The following is a 26068-nucleotide window of genomic DNA, read 5'->3' as shown; positions in this document are numbered from 1 at the left end:
GGCACTCAACTGCCACTGCAGACTACAGTACAACCAAGCCAACAATAGCATGAAACATAAGACCAAATGAAGTGGGTCTAATATGCATAGAGTTTATTTAGTACTTAAATTCTACAGTCAGAATGCAGTTTACTAGCCGTTTTAACTTTCAGTTTTATGTCTAAAAGAAATTACTAAAATTCCATATTTTCAGTACAATGTACATCCAAAGCCAGACCAGGTAATGCCAAGACTCTTGGTTATTTTAAAGAAGTTCATATGCAATTAGAAAATTATATTCCATTCTTCAGTTAAAGGGACCATTACACAACTAAAGGTTCACATATTGGAATAAAAACATTAGTCAATTTTTTACTCACTTTTTGTGAATTAAGACTCCTATTATTTCCATTGCTTTCAGTATTCCATGTACCTAAACTACTTTTTCCCCCTCAAGGGAAAAAGCCATCAATCTTTAATTCCAGCTAACTAGGATGAAAAGAGTATAATTTAAACTCAACAGCTTTGTTTTTGTGATGCAGGTTTGAACTAAATATAAACTGCATCATTTGTAGAAAGTCTTTAGTATACAGTTGTCTGCATGGTACATCTTTAATATGTAATCAGCTAATTCAACACACTGACCTTGTTTCATTTTAAGTATTGCAGTTTACTGTATGGTGCTAGGACACAGTCATCAAGGTAAACACACAAATCTGCATCTCTCTCTGAATTTACACTTAATAAAGCAATTTATTTTGTACATACAGTCATATAAGAATACCAAGTATCCTTTTTCTCTGTGTAGAATTCTTCAGCCAGTGATGTTTTTACCAGAAGCTTAACAATAATTTTGTCCCCAAATCTGATAAACCCATCATGTAAAAATAATAACAACAGTATGCAAAGGAATTTTTCAAACACCTTTTCATTTTGTTCCCTGTTTAGAGGCTTGTTTATTTAGCCAGTAGTCTAAAATAACCCTCTGAATTCCAAGTTCTGGAAATCCCAGGGCATTGTCACTTAAGGCAAATTCTCTTGCAGCTGTTGAAACAAGCTGTGTGCCTGCAGATGTGAGTGCCCCATCATTAAATAGTGTCTAGCTTAAGGCACCCAAAGGGTTAATTTTATTTCTTTTTAACCACATTAAGGCTCACCATCCTAACAGTTCTTTCATTGTGTACAATTTCACAGAAAGTAGCAAGACAGTGCCTTCGTTACTGGATGGTACAAAGCCATGTTACGCTTAAGTTAATTAAACATGATATGGCAGTTAAAGTGTGGTTCTACTCTAGGGAAAAAAAAAAACCAACCAAAATGAAGAACCTCAAGAATAGTAATTAAAAGTTTCCTTTTTTCTTCCCCCCAGCATTGTCTCCACGACAAAGCTGTTTATCTTAAAATATGCTTGTCCTGGGATCTAAATACTAAAATATATCCACTAGAAAATCTGGATACCTGCTCATCCATCTTAAATCCCACGCTTCTAAGAAACAGAAGCTGAAAACAAACACTGAGTTATTTAATGAAGCACACAGAGCTATGAATGTGCCCATGTGTTGCTTTTTAAATACAGAATTATTTTTAAAAGTAGAACTACACTTTTACAGGAAAATGAAAAGACATATTATTTGTAACTAGTTGTGCTTAAGTCTCAAGTTGGTAACATTAGGTAAACAACAATTCATATTCACTATTTGTTAATGAAGCATTTGTGAAAGTTCTCAACATACCATATATATATATATATATATATAAATATATATATATATGCGCATATATATATAAACTTAAATTCAGAATATAGAAATACCTAAAGAAGCCATGATTTACAGTATCAAAATCATAAATCCAGCAATGCAAGCACACATATTTAAAGACACCATACCTTCTGCTGAAATTAGCTAATCTTTTATGATTTCCCTCAGAGCAGCATATCCATAAAACAGTGTCCTGGTCAGTGTTTTACCTTTTCCCCAGAACTCTAGCTCAGCCATTTGTACACTCCATTGTGTCATGGTAAGATTAAATCTCTACCATTCCAGCAAGAAAGTCATTAGAACAGCTGCTTACAGCGTATCTGAGCACTCTAAACCACTGCAGACAGCAAAATAAACCTAGAAAATGGTGGGATTTCACAGAAACTGAAGAAAAGGATTAAAACCAGAAGACAAATGATTCTTTACTTAGGTTTACTTCTATAGTCTATTCTTTGAAGACTTTATCTTGTCAATACTGCAGAGAAGCTGCCTGTTTGTCCAGAATATTAATTTAAATGTTTTCCTAATTCTGCATGACAGCAGCTTGATACTGTTTAAAAGAATGAAAATTTTGAAATCACTCAACTAATTCTAAAAAAAAAAAGCTTTACATTTGGAAAGCCAATTTGAAAAGCAAATTTTAAGAGGCTACTTTTTTCATATAAAGCTATTCACAGGCAGATGTTGGATTTTTTGTAATAAAGTATACTTTTGTCACTGATTTTTACATAGAGTTTTTTCCAAAAATCTGTCAGATACAGCAAATTAGATGTTTTGTAAGAGATTTATATAATTAACAGAAAAAAAAATATTAATTACTAAAAATGTTAAATATGCCATCACTTCTGGTGCAGGGAACTACACTCAGTGACAGCAAGACAAGCAAGATAGCAAGAAGACATAAGAACAGAGGCAAAAAATAAAAAAGGAATGGATGAGAGCTTGTGAAAAAAGATTCAAGTATAGGCCTGAGGTGACAAGATGGAAAAGGAGAAAAAACCCCAACACCAACAGAGAAAAGGGTACAGCAAAAGAAGAAACAAATGGAACCAAAACTAAAGCTTCTGTTATGGTGCCTGTGAGACTGGGACAGGGTTAAGCAGTATTTGAAATGCAGACAAATATTTTCATAGTGTTTTTACAGACAGCAACATTTTAATAAAAACACATTTCCCAAACTGCTGGTGTGTTTTTAAGCCAAGAACTGTTGAACAGCCTTTTAAAGCCACACCCATTTATGGGCACCAGTTAACAACAGCAATGTAAAAGACCAACATAAACCCCCTTAAGACTTACGTTGAATGAACAGGTTTAAGAGTGGTGTTAAAGCAGGAAGGTATTTTAGTGCCAGTTATTAGCAGCCCTCACACAGTGGGCATTTAGACTGACCCTGCTGACCTCAGAACTACACCTACCTTTAGACTTCTTTTTTGAAACACAGAGGACTGCAATCTAACACTACAAACTCCTAAACTCTCCTACTCCTTGATCCAGGTCTAAAATTCCAGACATGAAATTCTATTTCTTGGCAAAATTATTTATGTCATTATTGAATTTATTACACAGTGATGATGTGCTCACTGCATTATTTTAAAAAACTCAAGTCTCCTGCCCTCTCCACTGTGTCCCTTCCATGAAAAAACCTGATCTCTGATGTTCATTCCTTACAGAAGAATGTTTCATTTCTGCTGTGTTTCCAGCCACAACATGCTTTTCTTCTTCTTTAAAGACAAAGTGCCTGAACATTACAGTCTTCAACACCATAGTCTAATGCTCCAGAACTGTCAAGGGGTAAAGCTTAAGCTTAGCAATTTTGTCTTAGCTCACTTTTTTAATTATGTTTGAAGCATTACAGTTATTATTGCCTCTTTACAAGTCTAGATGTGGTTTTAGAAATTACCAGTTTAGTAACTAAGGACTAGAAGGAAGACAAATGCATGTTATGGCAAATGAGTCATGCTGTCTCCTAAAATTCAGTGTATGGGCGGATAAACAAGATCCAGTCTATGGACAAGGAATATGCAGCATCATTCTTCAATGCCCCTTACTAAAAGAGAATAACAAAACCAAAAACAGACCCCCAGAAACAAAGGTCCACATATTTTAACATTACAGCTGTCAGCATCGACTTCAGTTTCCCCTCTCTGTGTAAGAGGAGCAGATGGCAACGTGGCCTTGTAAGTGCTGGTTTTACATCACATAAACTACTGACAAGGTTTTTAGTCCAGAAATGCCATAAATGTTTAGGAGCATATTCTGTACCCCAGCAGGGATGACTAACTCTTAGCATTGGTCACAGCTATTCCAGTGCCAACAGATACAGGGATCTACAATTTCTATCAGTCCTACTGAAGAGTTCATCCTTACTTCCACACTCAGTTTAAAGGAATTGCATTCTGGAGTGCTTCCAAAGATGCAACACCACTATAACCATACACTCAATCTGTTAGTAACTATTCTTAATTTTTATATGCAATAAATTTACTTGAAAGTTACTTGAAACACCGGTTTTAAGTTTTCATTTTATATTTAGTCCAAAATATTTCCTATTACTTCACAAATACTACTCCAAATAAGAAAAAGTACTTGCAAAAGATACTCATCAGTTATTTTTGACAACATTAGCTTAGAACACCTAATCAGATGTTTGACTACTGTGTTATTTAAAATGCATTACTACCAAACCCAAACCCAACCCCAAAACATCAGTGCATTTACTTGAAATAATTATTAACACATATTGAGCAAATGAGTTTACTCCCCATATTCATGGTGTTTTGTTTAGACGCTAAAAATTATACACAATTTTTCATGAGAAATGGCTGATTTTCTTTTTACAAACCCAAAAGTGCTATGTTTTAGCTTTTGCAGGAGCACTTGGCTTGTTCTAGAACTCACCTGAGGAGCTGCTAGCAGTCCTGTGTCCTCCAAGCATTCTGTCACAGCTGTTTTGTGAGAGTAGTGATAATTCAGTAGTGACTTTCATGTTGGCTGAAAGGCAACACTCTACCCAGCAGTTCTTTAAGCCCTGTTTTATATAAGGAAAGGCTTCCCTCACTGGATTGATTATGCATTAAGGGAGAGCGTAAGTAGCAGAATACCCTCAGTAACATGTAACATCCTATTTTAGCACCAAAAGAGATATCCTGGCTACAGAATGCAAGCTTTGAATTTATAATCAATAGGAATGAGGCATAATGAAAAGTGTTACACGTACCAAAAGTATAGTAGGAACTTCAATTTTACATTTAAAAGCTTGGGTTTTATGCAGAAAAATATGGTCTTACATGTAATTTACCACTATGGGTAAACATGATATTTTTATAAATCATAATTATTTTCGAATTACCATCAAATTCACTGTTTAAAATAGTCAGAATAAAAGAGGCTGAAATACATATGTTTTAGAGGAAGTCCTAAAAGCATCACTAAAAACCTTTTAAATCTTTTATGACTGATCTACTAAAGAGATCTTTTAACTTCCCCCCATACACACATATAGAAAACACACAACTAAATACATATACACACAAATTGCTATCAATTTCTGTTCCAAAGTGGTAGAATATTCACTGTCTTCTTGTCACACTCTTACTATCAGACTAAAAATAAAAAATTAAAAATAAAGAATCCAGTTTCAATCACTTCCTAAACAAGATTTTGTGAATATGAAGGAGGCAACTATACAGTTCATTAAAGTTTTTAAGAATTGGTCACTATAAACTGGAGGTAGTTTTGAAATATGTTAGATTGAATTAATTTATGAAAACAGAAGTAACACTAATCTATGAAAAGATTTAAAAAAATTAAATACTCTCCTGTTAGGAAGATTTGTTTCTGCGTCATTGTATACATACTTTTGGAAAAAAAATGTAACTTTTTGTTTCTGGTATTCCCACTCAGCTTTTGTGAGCAGGCCAAGACAAACATGCACATGTTGATCTTGCTCACTGAAGGTGTGCTAATGCTTCTTGAAGTCGTGACAAGGACTGAATGTGACATCCTAGTCATTTCCAAGGTCCTTATCTACTAAAAACAGTTTTTAGAATTTCCTGGAAAGTGTTTTAATTCTAAACTAGTGCTTCTGAAATGGTACTGTGCAGAAACTGCCCCTCAATTTATCTAGAGCTATTTCCTCCTGAAATCCCAGATGATAATCCAGAGAGAAAAAGGTTAGCATAAAGTCTTGCACTTTCAGTTATATCAGTATAAAATGTCCCTGGGTGACTTTTACACTGTATCACAGTCACATGGTCTCAATACATACCAGAAAAAACTTCATTTGTAGATTTTAACTGTAATCATGGAAACCATTGAACGTTAGTAACAAATAAAATACAAAGATTTAAAAAAGCCCAAAGAAAAGTCCCTCTCAATGAAGTTGCTCTTAAATTGGCATTTTTAAAAATTCTAAGCCCACTTGTTTCCAGCCCCATGCTAAAAGTAATTAATGAATTTATTCTTGCAGATAAGCATTCCACAGAAATGGGGGAAATTAAAAATATCTCCATATTTATGACCTACTATAAATGAAATTAAGTTATATACTATATAACCCTGTAACCACTTTTACCAAACTTCTCACTGTTATTTTAAATTGTGTGCAACAGAAAAAGTACAAGAGATTCCTCATCTGCTTTTCTTGTTTTCCCTTTACAAAAAGGTAATGAATCACAAAATCATGAGGGTTGAAAAAGAGCTCTTAAGATCAAGTCCAGTCATCAACGCAACAATGCCAGGCCCACCACTGAGCCATGTCCCACAAGATCCACATGGTTTTGGAGCACTTCCAGTGATGATGATTCTGCCACTTCCCTGGGCAGCCTTTTCCAATGCTTGGCTGCAAACAGGATTTGAGGGTGAGGCTCAGCAGTGCCAAGTACAGAGGAACAATCTCTTCTCTAGTCCTGTTGACACTCTTTCCGATCCAAGCCAGGATGCCCTTTGGCCTTCTTGCCCACCTGGGCATAGCTAGCTCTTATTCACCCACTCTGACCAGCATCCCCAGGTCCTTTTCCACTGGGCAGCTTTCCAGCCAGTCTGCCCCAGCCTGAAGCATTACATGGGTTTGTTGTGACCCAAAGGCAGGACCCAGCACTTGGCTTTGTTGAACCCCACACAATTGGCCCCATGGATCCAGTCTGTCCAGATCCCTCTGCAGAGCCTTCTTGCCATCCAGCAGATCAACTCTTTGGCTCAACCTGGTGTCATCTGCTAACTAACTGAAGGTGCCCTTGATCCCATTGTCCAGATCAGCCATAAAGGAACTCAGCAGGACTGGCCCCAACAGTGAGCCCTGGAAAACACCACTGGTGACCAGCCAGCAGCAGGATGTTACTCAGTCACCACCACTCTCTGGAACCACCCATCCAGCCAGTTTTTCACCCAGCAAACAGTGCACCTGTCCAAGCCATAGGCTCCTAGCTTCTCCAGGAGAATGCTATGAGAAACAGTGTCCAAGGCCTTACTGAAGTCCAGGCAGACCACATCCACAGCCTTTACCTCATCCACTAGGGAGGTCACCATTCATAGAAGATCAGGTTGATCAGGCAGAACCTGCCTTTCATAAAGCCATGCTGGCTGGGTCTGATCCCTCGCTGTCCTGCATATGCTTGTGTGATCAAGATGATCTGTTCCATAACCTTCCCTGGCATCAAGGTCAGGCTGACATGCCTGTGGTTTTCTGGATCCTGATTCTGGCCCTTCTGCTCAATGGGTGCCACAGTGGCCAACCTCCAGTCGTCTTGAGACCTCCCTGGTTAGCCAGGATTGATGATAAATTGTGGAGAGTGGCTTGGGTGGATTCCATCCAACCTCACAGACTTTTGAACATATAAGTGGAGCAGTAGGTCACTGTTCCCTCCTGAATTACATGGACTTCATTTTGTTCCTTGTCTCTGTCTTCCTAAGGACAACTGGTCTGACTATTAAAGACTGAGGCAAAGAATGCCTTCTTTGTACATCAGCATTTTTCTCATCCTTTGTGGCAATGCTTTCCCTCATGTGCTTTAAAGGATGGAGATTCTCCCCTTGACCTTCCTTTTGTAGCTGATGTATTTGTAAAAACACTTTTTATTATCTATTACGGCAGTGGCCAAATTAATTTCTAGCTCAGGTTTCACTTTTTTAACCTTTCTGCATAATCTAACATACTTCTAGTCCTCAAGAACACCCCACCTTTTTTCCTAAAGGTCTTTTTTTCCTGAGTTCTAGTGACTCCCTGCTCAACCGGGCCAGTCTTCTTCCCCACTGACTCATCTTCCAGCACATGGGGACAGCCTGCTCCTGCATCTTTAAGATCCTTCAAGAATGTCCAGCTTTCCTGGACCCCTTTTCATTCAGGCTTGAATGAATCCTAAAAGGCCGAAGCCTGGCTTCTGGGGCTCCTCAGCTTGCCCTACACCCTCTTTGACTCCAAGGTGGTGCTCAGGGCCCTGGAGGTGACCCACCTGCTTTCTGGCACTGCTGATCACTGCTGCTGCTGAAGTCCTTGGGGACAAGGAGCTGGACATCCTGTAATACAACCCCCTGCTCCTGTGGCTGATGAAGAGAGCATGTCCTCAGCAGGTGCCCGAGCAGGGCCTGCTGCTGCAGCAGGGGGTACCTGTAGCACAAGAACTCCAAAGTCTGTGAGGAGCTGGACAATAATGTGGCCCTCTTCACCTACCCTGCTGAGGAACTGGATGTGGCCAAGCTGGGGTCTGGGCTAATTCCAGCACTGGTGAAGAGCAAAAGCAGGGTCCAGCATGCTGACACAACGTGTTTGCTGTGATGGTGTGTTCTTTGGGCCCAGGCAAAGCCACCCTTCTCCTCAAGGCAGTGGGTGCTGTGGAGCTTGAGGACAACAGGGATGGGATAATTCATGTGTTCCTAGCCAGGAAGATTTTGATGAAGCTCAGGGACCAAGAGTTTGTTAAGTACACTGTGGTCCTGCCATCATCCCATCACAACAGAGGGTCCTGTTTACCCCCTGGGACAGATCCAGACTGGCTGTTGCTGGCCTGTAGACTCAGAGCACAGTTACTGTGGATACCACACAAGAGATGACACTCTTTGGTGTTCCACCTCACATAGAGCACAGGCTGGTCAGGGAATTAAGTCCAATTGGAGTTTTGAGTGTGTGTATAGGAAGAAACCAGCTGCCTTGGGAAAATGAGTGTGCTGGATACAAGGAAGGTGGCTGAGGAGTGGAGATGCCGTTCTAAAGGGGCATGGAGCAGGGCTGCAAGCTGTGCTGCAGGATTCTGAAGGGTGATGTGACTGCACTGCCAGCCCTTACCATGAGTATCCAAATGTGCACTGTGTTGCTGTATGGCGCAAAGTCCCAGGATGACAGTGGTGACATGTGGCTGCCACCTCCAGTGGCAGGGGATGACTGGCTACTACTGACAGTATGAGACCAGACATGCAAGTGCTGAGTTTCTCTGAATCTGTTAGATTTGCATGAGACTGAAGTTCTGTTCAATCTTACAAACACCTTAGTGAGAAGCTCTAGTCAGAAATACTTGAAGTGCCACCACCTCCTGTAACATTCTGATATGTATACAATATGCCATAAACTAATAAAGTATATTTGGCTGGGAGTTCCCAGAGTGAAGTCTGTTGCCAGCAATGGACCCACTGGGAAGAGCAGATGCCTGAAAAACTTAAATCAAATCCAAAGTGAAGTTTCGAATGACATCCAAAGCTCCTGTATCGAAGCCACAGATATCCAACATGCCTCTGTCATCCGTGCCCGCAATCGTAAAACCACGGGAGGTCATTCCACAAACAACCAGCTTAGCAGGAATACCCATTTTCTAGAAGGAGAGAAAAAAATATCAGAAAACACATATAGAGTAAAACAGGTTCATATATGAAGTAACTTAAATATGCCAGAGGGCCAAATCTCGCTTGTGTAAGCCACCGTCTTAAGAGCTGTGCTGACAGAAGTGAGGAATGCCAGAATGGGAACTGCAGAATGCCTGTCAATACTTGAATGGCAGCTAACCTCAACAAAGGAAACCAAATTAAAGATTTTTGGTACTCATTTCAACTGGGTGGAAACTATGTAATGATAATAAAGTTCATACACTCATGCCTGACAAACTTATTTTTGGTAGTTTAAAAATAGTTTCTTTAAAGCATAAAGGATTGTTTGCTGAATAAATAAGGGTTTCCAATAGCAATGTGTTTGGAGAAGGTATTTTTCTTTGATCTACTGTAAAATTATGAAGCTATACAACTTAGAGCAGTCCATTTAAAACACAATGGGCTTTCTTCACAAGATACTGCCACCTCATCCTCTTGACACTTGTCTTCATTACTTCATTGAAACTTTTTGACATCTACTGCAGACATCGAAGTTGAATTTAGCTCTGAGAGTCAAACTCCATTCTGTAACAACTATAAAAACTTATTCAATCAATTATATACAGGATGTAGAAATTCATACAGTCCCTGACTAAAAAAATTTCATGGACATTGCAGCACACGGTGCAGGGCAGGCAATTACAATTTCTTTTAGCAATTTGGTGGTTTTAAATACGTAGAATCAGTGCAAATATGTGCACTAATTCTGCCTAACTGCAGTATTTATAAGTTTTTAACAATATGTAAGGATTTAGTGAAGAAAGCCACAACCAGTCCAACCTCCAAAAGAGCTGGTACTTTGTACAGTATTAATTAACCATAAACAGTCAGAAGCATATTTACCTCTCTGTACTCTGTAAGGGCCACTGCAGGAGGAGTACTCCCAGCAAAGGTCTCATTATCAGTAAATACAATGAAGACATCGGCAGGCGTCTGAGTTTTTTGAGCCCATATCATTGGAAGGGAACAATCAGTGGTACCCACTGGAATCTTATAGAGAAAAAAATAAATATACAGGGAACACATTAATACAGAAATTAACAAACCATGGAAAAATTACTTTTGATGCAAGCTTCATGTTTTATCGTGTGTTACTACGCAAAAAGGATTTTTTGTTAAACTTGGTCATTTTATCTAAGTTTGTCCAGGGGTTTTTTGTTTGAACTTTTTTTTAAGATTCTTTTCAAGCCAACTCATTGTGACCTAGCACAACCATTCTAAATTCCAGTGTCTAATATCCAGAAAATAAAATAACATTTTCTGGGCCTTCTCTAAATAAAATGCAACAAAAAAATCCAATCTTGCACTAGAGAGATACAGATTAACCAAAAAAAACCAGTTTATTACAATGAAGATACAGTGTAACTGCTGAGACTTTTTTTTTTTTTTTTTTTTTTTTTACATACTTCATACATTTTCACTAAAACTTGAGGCAAGGTCATGTCAGCTGTCACTGGACAAGGGACAATTTCGTGTGAAAAGGCAACAATTTGGGAATCCTTCTCAGTCCGTGCTACAACCTGTGAAAGAGGGAGACAAAAATAATTCAGTTACACTACTCTGAAGTTTCATGTCTCAACTGAGCCATTCCCTACTAACACACAGCATGATATATGCTTTTGTACTTAAGTCACCATGGTTCCTCATAAACAGTAATAGTTCACTCTACACTTCAAATATTCTGTAATATTACTGCAAATAAACACCGCAAAAAAAGCTGAACAACTGCTCTAATTACTGTAACTAAAGATACTTCCATTTTTCTTCTCTCCCTTCTGACATAAAACCTTGACCATTTTTAAGGGCCAGCAAAAGTTCAACTCCTCTGCAATAAAAGAATACAGCACAAGAAGCTTTAAAATATTAAACTGAGGGGAAAGTGATTGCAAAAAAAGTCCACATTGATAACTAAATAGACATCTAAGAATTATCCCAATATTTCTTAATCTAATCTGTACTTTTCTATGAATGCTTCTGAAAAAATTAAAATGTGTAAGATAAAGCTATATTTTTTTTCCTTATAGTAAGTCATTTTATTATGGCTAAGATAAGTGAAAAAGCTAACCTGATGACTTTGATTTACAACAGAAACCAACTTCTTCAAACTGATGTTTCTGAATATTTGCTAGTAGCTTTCAGCAATGAGGCACAAGGTCACACTTTCTGTACCCAAAAAATATTATATGTAAGATTCCTCTTGATTTCTAACCAGGCTTTAGAGCACCTTTGCATCAAAAAAGCAATGCAAGCTGAAAACAATTATAAATAAAATACACTGAAAGCCTCACCATACACATTACTGCTGCAACTGTGCTGGCATTGAGCACACTGCCCAAGACCTTTTGTGTCATTGATCCACTGACATCAACTGCAATTACAAAGCGTTTTCCTGTTGGTTCCAATGTCTGAAAGAATAAAAGACAAAAATATAACAGGTACACATAATTTATATATTAAATTTCTTCTTCTGTTGCCAAAGTTTCAGAATTGTTACCTACCCCAGGACCTGTTCTTGATAAGATTTCACAAAACACAGAACTCTTAAAAAGCTTAACGAATTGGAGAACTATCATGTGGTAGATTGACATTAACTGACATTTAGGGAAAGAAGTAAGAACCACCCATGGAAGTGATTTCTTTGAGAGCAGCTGCTGGGAGCTTCCTCTGTACCTGAGACAAGCCAGTAGCTGGTTAGCTCTTAGAACTGACAACATTTTGCACCATTTAGAAATTAGATCCGCCTTTGTGATGATCTAAATTTTAAAAACCACAAGCCTGGGAGCTGTCCCTCTTTGCTTCCAGACCCAGAAGGGGGTGGAGCTGCGCTGAGGCCAGTCCTGCTCCCCCACGGCCTGTGCAAGGGCCAGACTGGACCCCAGCAGCTCCCAGGCAGGGGGACAGAGGCTGCAGGCCCCAGCCTGAGGCTGGGGCTGGGCCAAAGCTGCTGACATTTCACTGACACAAACCCCCCGCCCCGCCCCCCCCGCTCCAGCCTCCAGCCTGCACCAATGACTCCAGGCCAAGGCCCCCCCTCCTCTCTCCACCCTGCAGTGGCTGCCAGGCCGAGGGAGGCGCACAGTGCAGCCTGAAATCCAACACCATGACTGCTGTGGCACTGGGCGAGATTTAATCATTTCACTAAACAGCTGAGACCTGCAAACCTCAATCCTCTGTCCAGGGAGAGGAAAGGGAATAATGACACGTAGAAAGACAACATGAAACATCAAGGTCAGTAAAAGAAGAAGTCAAGCCTCAGATGGAAGAGGGATGAGGAGGTGCCAAATGGGGTTAAAATGTCCTTTTGGTAGGGCCATGTATATGGACAATGATATACAGAAATATCCCCTTTAATTCATGAGAGCATGGGGGGATAAAGTATTCAAGCTACAGATCTGAGCAGAAGGCATCCATTGATGAAGCCAAGCAGATGTTGGAGTAGCTGTGACCCTATGAGACACTTGAACAGAGAGAGAGATGAGAGCTGATGAAGACCCTTTGCCCTCAGGGAGAGAAGAAGAAAACCTCTGTTTCTAGAGACGATCACAGAGACAGATGAAGAGAACCTTTGCCTTTGAGTAACTCATCCTTAAAGTATTACCCCATGAGTTCATGGCCCATGGACACACCTCTAGGAGGACTGTGAAATGGAAGGAATGTCATGATGCAGAATTTTTGCCCGGGTGGCTGCTATTCATGGAAATGAAAAGCCACGAGAAAACTGTTTCTTGTGGAGAAGTCTCCATGGCATGACCAGAGAAAACTCCTCTCCCTACAAGAACTGATGAAAGACTATACTAAAGTATATACTAAAGTATAGTTGGTACTGGTTTACCATCCCAGGTTTTGTCTCTATGTGGTGAGTTGGGAAAGGAAAGAGTTGGTTAGGGGGAGGAAAGGTATTCTGCAGGTTGTATTCTGATACTTCTTATTCTTGTAGTCTTGTTAATAAAGTTTCATTATTCCTTTTAAATTTTAAGCCTGTTTTTCCCTTCTCCTAATCCATATCTCACAGCATGAAATGAGTAAGTGCCCTGGTGATTTTAGCCACCACTAAAACCCACCACATTTTTTGGTGCATTGCCCAGAAAACTCAAATTGGCGAACCTAAACCACTACATATTATTACCTTGAAAGCTTTGTAAAATGAGGCATCTAAGGCTTCTAAAATGTCTTCATCAGGACGCCACCAAAGCTTCCCTCTGTGTCCATGTCCAGCTTTATAGGTTTCTAATGCAACCAAAATATGAAAGGGATGTATTCTACCCTACAGACAGAAATCAAAAATAAGGGTATGCAAATTTAATCTCCTTAAAAAAAACTAACAAACTAAATGTGAAAATAAGTTCCTACTACAAAAAAATCTCAGGTTTGGTATATGGTTGCTTTAAATTTGTAAAATCTAAAGAGTTCATTAAGTTTTTATAGAGGTGTTGGATGAACGGATACTTGTGGGTTACTGCTAATGGAGACCTCACTCCCTCTCAAGAATCCTCTAACTAACACCAAATGGGATGCCGTCACCAGAATACTGGTAAAATTTTGCAGCTCTATGATTGTCTACTGCTATTTTCTATCACAGGCTTACAGTAAAAGAAAGTCCCTGCCCAGCTGAAGAGAAAGGAGATGAGCAAGGAAAAGAACCAACTTAAAACTAGCTTTATACAAGATACAGTAACACTGGACAAGAAATTATTTTTGGAACAGAGAATTAATTTTTCTCATGCTATAGAACACTTCAAATAATTTTTTTTTTCTTTCCATATATAAACTTAATTTATATAACCTTATCAACATTTTGTTATCTTTATCTGAAAAAGGTGTTTCCGTTCTTAATCACTGCCAGCATAAAAACTCAGTAAATCTGAATGCCTGTCCATTGTCTATCTTTCATCAAGGTATTGCACCATGATCTTTGCTCTCCCCTCTCCAGTACCTGTGTATGATTAAGGAAGAAACCAGAGAAAAGCAATTGCAGTAGGACGGGGAAAAAAGGACTTCTGTTGTTGTGCACAATTCAGCTCTGGTGCTGAAGAATTTAAGTGTCCTGATTTCAATCTTCCCAGCTCACAAAACTGCTGCTCAAGACACTCGTCCTGTCTACCTATAACTAAAGCCCTCGATATTTTATTCTCTCTTTGGGGAACCCCCTTTTCCTTCTTACTTTCCTACCACCTTGATGGACAATAAAACAATCAAAAAAGAGGAAAGTCTCCTTGACCACCTTGTTTTTTCCCTCAGCTGCTTTGCTATCTTCTTAACTCACTTAAAAATTAAAAGACTCAGAAGAAATTGATGAACTCAATTCACAAAGTTTGACACAGCCCTCATTTAAGATAAGATCCAATACCTGCTAACATACCTATTTTATCAGAATGTTTCAGAATGCAGGTGGGGCATCAAATGTGAAATTATAAACACAAGTTTTAAAATAAAGTTGTAGGCATTAAACTGCAGTTTTAAAACAGAATAAACTAAACATAAAAATTAAAATCTACCAAGGCTGGCATTGATTATAAAGTTCTTACCTTTTTTAGCAGCTTCTCATTTCTCAGTTTTTCACACACTATTGCCACTTCTGAACCTCGTGGTTCAAGCACTGAATTTGCTGCCAGCTTTCCTAAATTTCTCAATAATACAGATATAGGCATCTCCTTGAGTAATGCCTTCCAGACCTATGATGAAAGAGAAGGGAAACACAGAAAGATGAGATTTTCAAAGTACAAGAACTAGCATCTGTACATTGAATAAGTGTACTTTCAAATAAATATACAAATTATATTGATATCTTAATCATTTTAAATTAACTATTTGGGTAAACAATGTGAAAAACAGTGTAAGGGCTTTTTTTTAAAAGAAATCTAGACTTAAGAGTCTGAACAGCATTACTCTATGGAGAATTCATACTTCTATGGAGAATCCAACTAAGAAAGTTTACCTACCTCTTTGGATTTCAGATGGTTTGTTAGGAGATGCTCTCTAACTAGACCATATTCCTCTATCAAATGAATAATTTCCAATTCATCTTTTGTGTGTTTTACTTTCTCCACAGCCTCCAGATACTTCAAGAGTTTTTCAGTCTCAGCAGAAACTGCTTTCTGTTTATAAGCTTCTTCAACATCTTTCCACCCCTTGGTAATATACTTAGTGACTATTGCAATTCCTGATGAAAAAGAAAACCATTTCTCAAGCAGGATTACCATCTATATACTGGCATTTATCATTCTATCATGCAAATGATAGAATGATATCATGCAAATAGCAGGTTTTATTCTTAGATGTGCCACACACCTACTGAAAAGGTCAGCCACACACAATTTAGAGTGGCACTTTTAATTACTGTATTAATCTCCTTATAAGTAAGGAGCTTTATGTATTTGCTACATTGCCCAGAGACGCTGCGGATGCCCCATCCCTGGACACGTTCAAGGCCAGGCTGGATGGAGCTCTGAGCAGCCTGGGCTAGTGGAAGGTGTCCCTGCCCATGGCAGAGGGGTTGGCACTGGATCATCATGGTCCCTCCCAACCCAAACCATTCTATTATTCTTAGATTTTAAATCAACAGATCTTCCCACATAACAAAAAAGTGTTATTTCATCATTTGTAAGCAAGCAGGAAGAAAATTAGAGAGTTCTGTTATTTTATCTTCTGTTGGCATATGGAAGAAGGAACAAACCCTGCTTACCTTGAAGATAAACATGTGTGATTTTGATATGAACATCCACATTTTTAACATGCAATTTACAGGATATCCTCACTAAGAATTCATCTACAGTGGCACTTGGGTTTCCAAAATACTTTCATAGTAATCATAAAGGTGTTAATACACAGTATTTTCAGGTAAATAAAAATTTATTACCTTCACTGGCAGGTTTTAGGTGGGACAATCTCAGAAGATCTTTATGAGACCAACCACTTCTTTGCTTATTTTTTGTAACTGCTAAAGCAAGAGCCATGCCATTTTTTCCATTGTACCAATCTGCAACAGCTTTCCTCAAAGCACGGCCCCACATGCCACATTTCATGCCCTCCTTCAGATCTTTTTTAAACTGGATGAAAGTAAAGAGATGGGTTGGTATGCAACACACCTCAGGGACAGCTTTAAATGCTGCTTGTTTTGTTTTAGCATCAGAACACTGTGAGCAAACTGCAAGGGCAAAGAGCAGGGGTTCCTGTTTTGCTGCTCTGCCCTCTTGACTAAATGCTTTTATTTCTTCAACAACTTCGCAGCCTCTGCCCTCTTCAATCAGCCTTAGCAAAGCTTCTGCATTTTCAAAGCCCAGCTTCTGCTCCTTGACATGATAAGTGCTGCCCTCGGACCCAAAGCACAGGAAGTGCTGCAGCCGAGTGGTGTCAGTGAGGTGCCAGCTGGCACCGCTAGCACAGCTGGGCTCTGGCATCTCATTCAGGGACTGCGCTTGGCTCTCCTCTACCTCCATCCTTTAGACTTCCAGGGGTCTGCTGGAAGAATAACACATTTTATTAAGAATTACAGTTGACTACTTTTTTAGCAAAGTATATACATATTCTCTATAAAACTAGTAATCTTAAGTTTTCTTTCACAAATTTAATCATAGGTGTGATAAATGTGGCATTGGATAAAAATTTGTGAAGGAGAATAAAGAAATATATGTTATATTTATAATAATGTAAAGATATAAAATGTAGTATGATCTAAAGATTCCTTCCCGAGTCAGGCGGTAACGATCCATGGCGACGCTTATCAGCCCGAGATAAAGAGCAGGACACAGGCAATCAAGCCAGACAATGAGAGTAGCCGGGCTGAGATAGTCATCTGCTTCGAACCCGACCTGGATACTCCACCCCGCGAGTCCAACCAAAAGATGCAATCAGAAGACACCCAGAACCATTCGCATGTGAAAAGACTCTGCCCAGTTGACTATTGACTCAGCTCGAAGGATCAGGGAAATCTATTCAACCGCACATCTAGACTCTTCGTTGGACGCTGCCCACTCCAGGTTTTGCCTCAGGATACGAAAATCCTTATAAAAACCCTGGACTGCAATCCCTCCTTCGTGGATTTGGGAAAATCTGTACCTCTGGGTGCAGATCCCTGTCCACCCGGCGCTGCGCTGATTTATTTATTGTGTTTTCTTCTCTCGTTGCTTATGATTGGAATTGTTTTATAATAAATTGCTTTTTATATTAACCTTATTTTGCTATTACGCTTATAACATAGGGTACTCCAAGTGTGCAATAACACATCTCACTTAGGGGAAAAGACACAAAAAAATCTCTGACTTATAATAGCAACTAACTTATTTCTTTAAAACCAACTCAGAAACTACTTAACCCCAATAAGCGTCAGACAAAAACCATCAGGTGTTATTGCCTTTTGCCACTAATATATTACACCACTTTTAGTGTCTTGGGTTGCAATGCAAGATGTAACCAAAAGTTCTATTCTATTACTATCTATTGAAACCAGGTGGGGCAGTTTTCTTTATCTCTTCCACAACCCATCCTCCCCCAAGAGGGATATCTTCTGTTAATGGGCCATTGAGTCTCATTACATGACTGATGAAATTACATCATCCCATTGTGAGATGCTCCACTGAGGGGGAGGAGCCAAGCATCTATACATGTTTATCTCTGGAGACTCAGAACACCATAGCAGCCTTTCTCCACTGAATTCCCAGAGGCGGGAGACTGTACCCATCTACATCACCACTGGACCTTCAGAGGAAAACTATGCCCTTCTAGGGGATCATTACTTCAACAGAGCCACCACATCTGTCACTCCAGGAGGACTGCAGCCATCATTTAACTGGACTGCTACCAACAAACTGGCTAAAAGGGCGTCAGGTTGTATTCTGACTCTCTCAATGGGTTGTTTTTTTGTTGGTTTTCTTTTCTGTACTACTGCAGTTTTATTTTAGTTTTCCTAGTAAAGAACTGTTATTCCTATTCCCATATCTTTGCCTGAGAGCCTCTTGATTTCAAGATTATAATAATTTGTGAGTGTGAGGGGGGTAGTTCACATTATTTCCATTTCAAGGGACATTTCTACCGTCCTTAGCAGACACCTGTCTTTTCAAACCAAGACACTTAGGTTTTTATATTGCAGACTAAATGGCTCAAAATTCAGATATTGCACTCCTCTATTTTGCTTAAGGATTGCTAATACTGACCAACTGAAGAAAAACAAAGATAAACGAAGAACCAAGATACAGAAAAACTGTTTAGTTGGAAGACTTTGTGAGAGTTTATATATAGTAGGTTTCAGTGAGGCTTAGACAACAGCTTTTTAACAACTGAGTAGCTAAAGAACAAATTATCTTTGCTACAGGCTCAAATAATCTGCTGTTCCAAGTGAGATCAAAGAAAACAGAGACATAACAGATTCTGTACTGCTTTACATTTGAAGTTAAGCAAAATTGGGCAGGTGAAAATAAATTAGCAGGATAAGGGTATGAAAATTCCTCATCACCACTACCTCCAAAACATTAATATCACAACAATAAATTTAGTTTACTCAGTTCTCACCAAACAATAAAATGAGACTAAATAGCACCAAGAGCTCCTACTGAAAACCAAAAAGGCAAAAACCAATAATCAACAAACTGCAATATAAATCTTAAAACACAGAGACTAAAGTCTGAGAACACAAATGACATTTCCAAGAAATCCATTAAAAATTTTCAAGGATTGCAGGTATCTACTTTTGACTTTTTTTGCCTGTTCAGATAGTGAAGACAAATAAAAGCCATTTTGTTCCACTTAACAGGATAAGCTAGCACAAATGTCACTAATGTAGACGGATATTTTTCCCTTAGTTTCAGTAAGTAACACTCTGATTTACAAACAACTTCCCTACTTGTAGTAGTTTAGATTTGCCAATTTGTGTTTCCCAGCCAATGCAACAAATAATGGTGTGGGTTTTAGCTCTAGCTAGAATCACCACGGTACTTATTTATCTTTTGCTGTGAGATATGGATTAGGAGAAGGGCAAAACAAGCTTAAAACTTAAAAGGAATAAAGAAAGTTTATTAGTAAAACTACAAGAATAAGAAAGAAGAATAAAACTTCCAGAAACTTTTCCTACCTCCACCTAACTTTTTTTCTTTTCCCAGCTGACACTGTAGAGACAAAACCTGGGATGCTAAAGCAGTACTAACTATACAATAGCCTTTTCAGCAGTCTATGTAGAGAGAGGAGTTTTCTCTTGTCATTCCATGGAGAGTTTTCTACAAGAAAAAGAGTTTCCTTGTGGCTTTTCGTTGTCATGCTGTCCTGGGGTGACTTTACCTTTAAGATAGCTTTGGGAGCTAGGGAAGTTGAAACTGTCAGAGGCTGATGGGAGTTTTTTCTTCTGACCAATTATTGGTCATTTTTGAGAATTCATGGCGGTTTTAACCATTGAGAAGTGAGATCAACTTGTGAACACCACCTTAAGATGTAAAGCCAGGGGTCTCTTGTTCTCTTTGGTTTCCGGGGTCTGACGAGGAAAAAGAACTCCGTCTCGGCCTCTTCCCCCGCACCTCCAGGCCGGACGAGGCCGCAAAGGGCAGGGGAAAGGGGGTGGGGGGGGGCGGTGGGGTGGGGAGAAAGGGAGCCAGCCGGCCTGACTCAGTCTGCAGTTTCTGCTGCTGAACTGAAACCTGACACCATGAACACCTGCAGCTTTCCAAGACTTTAACTCTTTTACTACTTGGATGAGACTTACAGATTACTCCTTTTTCCCAGAGAGAGGGGAAGAGAGAGAGTGAGGGATAATCGACATAAAGAAGACATCATAAAACCATCAAAGACAGTGAAGAAAATAATTAAGTTTTAGATGGGAAAAAGAGAATAAGGAGATGCTTTAATAAGCTGAAATATTTTTCTGTTAAAGCTATGGAGATGGACAATAGTGTTCTGAAAAAAAAATTCCTTTAATTCATGACAGAGTATATTGGGAGGAATGGAGCATTCAAAGTCTGGATTTTGAGCAAAAGGTGGAGTAATTGTGATACAGTGAGGTGCTGGAACAGAGGGGGGGAGAAGTAATAGTTGAAGATTTAGGGCCATTGTAGAGGCAAAGAGAAAACTTCTGTTTCCAGAGAGGCTCACAGAGACAAATGAAGAGAACTTTTGCCTTTGAATAACTCATCCTTAAAAATGACATCCCTAGACTCATGGCCCATAACACACCTCAGATTGATGTGAAATGGGAGGAGACAACTGATGACAGATTTTTTTGGCAGCTGGCATCAGAGAAGTAGAAAGCTATGAAGAAAAATAGTTTTCTTGTGAAAAACTCCATAGATTAGCGGAAAAAAACCTTCTGTTTCTCTACAAAGACTGATGAAAAGACTCTAGCAGAAATTGGGACTGTTTTAAACACCAAAGTTTTTTGTCTCTATGTTGTCATGTGAACAAGAGAATGGTTGGGTAGTGGGGGAGAAAAGGGTTTTCTGGAAGTTTTATTCTGGTTTTCTTATTCTTATAGGTTTTGTTAATAAACTTTCTTTATTCCTTTTAAGTTTTAAGCCTGTTTTGCTCTTGTTCTAATCCATAACTCACAGCAAGAAATAAGTAAGTTTTCTAGTGATTTTTTAGTTACTGCTTTAAAACCATGACTTTTATTTGGTGCATTGGTCAGGAAATGAAATTGGCAAATCTAAACCACTACACATGCCTGGCAGCCACCTGGAAAAAATTCTGCCAACATGCTTTCTTCCCATTTTCACACCACTCTTGAGTTGTGCTCATGGGCTATGAACTCAAGGGGCATTCTTTTAAGGATGAGTTATTCAAAGGCAAAGGTTCTTTTCATTTTCTTCTATGATCATCTTTGGGAACAGAGGTTTTCTCCTTTTCTCCCTGGGGCAAAGGGTCTTCAACTCTCACTTCTCTCTGTGTTCAAGCATCTCATGGGATCACAGCTACTTCACCATCTGTTTAGCTTCATTCAAGGGATACTTTTGCTCTGATTTACACTTTGAATAGTTCATTTTCCCCAATACGTTTTTATGAGTTAAATGAGTTTTTCCGAACATTATTGTCCATCCCTATGGCTCTACTAAAATAATATTTCAGTTTATTAAAGCATCTCCTCATTCTCTTTCTATCTGAGGCTTGACTCTTTTCTTATTGACTTTGATACTTGATGTTGTCTCTTTACATGTTGATCGCTCCTGCTTTCTTCTCTCTGGAAAGGGGATTAAGTCTGCAGGTCTCATTAGGTAGTGAAAGGGTTAAAATCTGGCCTAAACTGAGGCCAGGGATTCATGGTGTTGGATTTCAGCTTGGCAGTGCTGGAAGGCAGCAGATTGTTTTCCTGCTGCTTTTTTGGTCTGGAGCCCTCTGTTCGAGTCATGGGGGCGAGATGTCAGCAGCTGTGGCCTGCCCCACCCCAGAGCCGGGGGCCATGGCAGAGCCCAGCCCAGGGTCAGGGAAATCCCTTCAGTCTCCATCCCCTGCCCAGGAGCTGTTGGGAGTCCGGCCTGGCCTCCTCCCCCCACCCAGGCTGCAAAGGCCAGGTAGGCGGTGGAACAGGCCAGCCACACTACAGCTCTGATACTTTTCAAGGTTGGAAGTAAAGAGACAAGCATTTCCCAGGTTTGGGTTTAAAAGGTGGTATTCACAAAGGTGATCTTACTTTCCAGTGGTCCAAAATGCTGTCAGTCTCAAAACTGGCTAGCTATTGGCCTGATCTCAAGCAGAGAAGAAACTCCCAGCAGCCTGTCTCAGAGGAGTCACTTCCATGGATATTTCTCACTTTTTTCTTCAATGCCAACCTACTACACTACTTCTTTGACAGAAGAATTTCCCTTTTCCTACAAGCAACTAGAAATGCACCTTTCCCCTGTTTTTGAATATCTGCACTAATCTGTGCCCAGAATTAAACAACAATCATCAGTGCTCCCATCACATTCTACAAACTGATAAAATCATAAAAAATAAAAGCCTTATGCTGACATCTGGTTTAAGAAAGCAGGTTTTATTGAAAATTAACTAAGAAATAACTTTCATTGTATTATTTAGAATATCAGTGCTCAGCTAAAATTATTTGTTCTAACCATGTTTTCTGCCAAACCTATTTAAATACAGATCATGGTTGAACTGACTTTTCCCCTGACATCTGAAGCATGCAAATACACTGAAAATAAGAAGAGTGGTATTCCCCATGCATGAATACCATATCAGGACTTTTTCACGTCTAAATACATTTTACTTCAATACTGTTCCATTAGCTCATTTCATTAAACCGTCAGTAAAGTTTCATATTGAACACAGAAGATCTAAACAAAAAATCGTGAAATAACAGTAAGCTTCCATTTATTTATCAGGAAAAGAAGAGTATATGAAAGATACTGAGAAACACCACTATCTTAGAGGGAAAATAAGATGGGAAGCATAAAGGATCACCCATGGACAATGTGATAAATTATTGCATGGATTAAAAATTCGGAAAGATATAAAAGAAATATGTTTGTAATAAAGTGTAATATAAAATGTAAAAAAAACCCCCCCCGCTCCGGGTCTGGTCAGAAAAAACCCCCTTGTTGGAAAAGGACAGATTGCCACCAGCAACCAAGATAACGAACTCCGGAGAAACCCATCTACTCAGATAAAACTGACAAGATGAGGGCCATCAAGGACACAATAGAACTGGCTCAGAGAATCACCAACCTCCGGACCCAAGCGACGCCCTACAGATTTCTGTAGGGAGCAATCAAGTTGCAAAGAGACAGACTCCAAAAAAGACAATCAACACCGGACCTGAACACCCCACCTGTCAGACCGGGAGAGGAAGGAGCAATCAAAAATGACAAAAGAGAAGAACACTGCTCAGATACTCATCTGGGCCGGCCCGGATTCCACTACCCTGCCTTGATGAAACCAGTTGAAATACATATAGAGTCTCCTTTGCATATGAGGAGACTCTGCCCAAACCCCAGTTGACTCTATTATTCCATGCCAGGAAATCCATTCTCTGGACAATCAGGGACACTTGGTGAATGGAACCTGCTTGGAATTTTAGCCCAAGGACATAAAATCTCTATAAAAACCCAAGCCTGGAAACCCTCAGACGTGGATTTGGGAAACCTATACCTTTGGTGTAGACCCTGTCCACCCAGCGCTGCGCTGACTATTTTTATTGTGGTATTTTATCATTGTTGCTTTCCGTTGTTCATTAATAAATCTTTCTTTTCATTTATAAATCAATATTTGCCTTTGCATTTATAACAGACAACAAGTTCTCCATGTATATAAAATACTGAGAATTACTTCTTGCTGTAACTTTCATACCCCTACTATAATAAATATCACTACACTGGAATGAAACAAATGAGAAAACTCTTATCCATTAACAATGGATAATTTTTATTTTACTTTTGTACAGACCAGGGTATTCATGGACTTGCAACACTGGAAGGAGGTATATGCCAGCATCCACACGCTTCTGACACAAATCCAAAATAGAAAAGATAGTTGCAAATAGTTTTTCTGATGCTTAGCTCCTTAGTTTGTTTTCTTAGGAATGTGCTATAAGCTACAATCCCAGATTCTGTTACAATTTCCAGCAACTGTCTAACACAAATTGTAAATTCTTGAAAATAGATCTGTATTTTAAAAATTACCTTTAAAATACACAATAGCTGATGCAAACCGCAAATCTCACTACCAAACAGTCACAGCAAAAGTATCAGATTTACACTTCACCAACAGCTATTGGAAAAGCACTTATTCACAGTTGAGCACTGTTTTAACCCTGTATTACATCTCAGGCTCACAAGTTCCTAAAGCTGTTCACTCCCTTGGACCCGTCCCTCTCCTCTGCCCAGACCTCAAGTTTATTTTTTCATTTAACACTTGTACAGAGACAACTTTCACCCTAATAGGTAGATAAACACAAATGCTCATTTAATGTATGCTCTACTATAAGTGTTCTCTTCACCTGCTGAGCTGCAGCAGGGAACTTGAATTTAAAACACCTGTGGAGGATTTATCAACAATATTCTAGCTCCACAAGCATTTTCAATTTCTGAGCTACAGGAATGCAAACAGCAATTCCCAGACTTAAAAGTCCCAGACTGGGAGTTTTATAACAAAAAATTACTAAACTAAACCCCATAGCTGTTCATCATTATTAATGAAAGAGAAAACCCACTATATTTCAACTGCAATATAAATTTATACATAAAATATGACTTTGGTTGCTCTGGAACAGTCTATACACCAGTTACACGTCTACTAGTAGTCAATATCTTTATGTTGCTGTACTATAGCATGATTCGGTTCCTTAAGTTGACATCCATTAATTTTGATGACTATTCCAACTTGCCCTAGCTTTCCTAAGAAATAAAATGTCTGACAAGTTTCATAGATGGATTAAAAAAACAAATAAAGTACAAAGCTTTAACAGAACTAGTTTCTAATTTAAGTTCTTAAGTTTAACTGCTACATTAACAACTAATCAAACCTTTTTGTGAAATCCCATGGAATTAAACTTAGAAAAAGTCAGATCTTTTATGACAAAAAAAGCATTAACGTTTTAAAGACATTTCAAGTTGCCTTCAAATATTTCAAAACCATATATATTTCAATCTACGACAACTGTATTTCCCTTCTCTGCTATCTAAATTCTGTATAAGCATTAAACTGAAGACTATAAGGAATGCCTTCTAGTTAACTGAGCAGAGAAACCACAACCATCACATTGAGCTATGGCTGTAACAAAACAGGCCTATGCTACAGATTAGCTCTGACAAGACATTTCTTATACTTCAGAAAATAAGCACCTCTATGTCAACTAGGATGCCAAGAGACCACTTCCCAAATCAGCAATGGAGTGATACACGACAGCAACACAGCAGGTATCCAACTATACGAATCACATAACAGCCCACACATTTCTACTGCAGAATTTGCAAGAGCCTGTCTGCCTAAAAAAAATTTACTAACTGGGGGGCAAAAGTAGCTTAGCTGACATAGCACAGAATTAGGAGATAGAAGCGCCTAAAGCGGATACCAGAAGAGCTGCGATCGCAGCTGTCAGTCTGCATAAAGACGATAAATACGCGTGACGGGGAAGCCGCGTAACACCAGAGACATACCCAGGAACACCCCGCGGGCCCCTCAGGCCCAGGTGCTATCCGGAGCTGCCCCTCCGGCCTCTCCGCATTCCCCAAGCATCCCTGCGGCCCCCCTGGGGTGGTGCAAGGGACCCCGCACCCCACTCCTCCTGCAGCCCGGGAAGCGTCACTTGCCTGCGAGGCCACGGCCCGGGCGGGGCTGCCAGGGGCCGCGGGGCGATGGGCAGGGGAGGCACCGGGGACACCGAGCGGCAGCCGGGCCGCTCCAGACACGGGGGGCGGGCAGGGCCGTCCCACTCCGACCGCCAGAGATCCGCGTCTGCCGCTCCAGCCCCGCCCGCCGCGCCCCGACAGCATTGCCGGGACCCGGATGGGGCCGCGCCCCCTAAGCGGTGCCCGGATGGAACCGTATTTGGACCCCACCCCGCTCCTCGC

At 39.6% G+C, this 26068-nt stretch overlaps 1 protein-coding gene across 6 annotated transcripts; it reads right to left on the bottom strand.

Moving 5' to 3' along the window:
- Positions 1 to 67: 67 nt before the first annotated feature.
- On the bottom strand, positions 68 to 26019 carry RO60 (Ro60, Y RNA binding protein). 6 transcript variants are annotated; one of them, XM_033516489.1, is made up of 10 exons: positions 16447 to 18475; positions 15530 to 15750; positions 15116 to 15262; positions 13717 to 13854; positions 11879 to 11995; positions 10997 to 11110; positions 10434 to 10580; positions 9456 to 9538; positions 9269 to 9376; positions 68 to 6406 (listed from the first exon to the last, which is right to left on the bottom strand). In XM_033516489.1, exons 1-10 carry the CDS (start codon positions 17024 to 17026, stop codon positions 6280 to 6282), a joined length of 1782 nt encoding a protein of 593 aa, XP_033372380.1. In that variant the 5' UTR covers positions 17027 to 18475; the 3' UTR covers positions 68 to 6279. The 6 variants fall into 6 exon arrangements, 5 of the variants coding, with proteins under 5 accessions (XP_033372380.1, XP_015491182.1, XP_015491181.1 ...); XM_015635696.3 differs by adding an exon at positions 25808 to 26019 and having other exon boundaries at positions 68 to 9538; positions 16447 to 17048; XM_015635695.3 differs by adding an exon at positions 25808 to 26019 and having other exon boundaries at positions 68 to 9538; positions 16447 to 17045.
- Between the last annotated feature and the right edge of the window lie 49 nt (positions 26020 to 26068).

This window comes from Parus major, chromosome 8, assembly GCF_001522545.3.
Source record: "Parus major isolate Abel chromosome 8, Parus_major1.1, whole genome shotgun sequence".
NCBI classification, from domain to species: Eukaryota; Metazoa; Chordata; class Aves; order Passeriformes; family Paridae; genus Parus; species Parus major.
Note: the sequence above shows the minus strand (reverse complement) of the source record. Positions and strands in the feature narration are given on the sequence as shown.

Excerpts from the sequence above, each read along its gene's own strand:
- RO60 (XM_033516489.1), bottom strand. The coding sequence starts at position 17,026 with ATGGAGGTAGAGGAGAGCCAAGCGCAGTCCCTGAATGAGATGCCAGAG. Across the intron at positions 15,263-15,529 it reads ACCATCTGAAATCCAAAGAG|GTCTGGAAGGCATTACTCAA; the intron begins GTAGGTAAACTT and ends CTTTCATCATAG. Across the intron at positions 9,539-10,433 it reads CCCTTACAGAGTACAGAGAG|AAAATGGGTATTCCTGCTAA; the intron begins GTAAATATGCTT and ends CTCTCCTTCTAG.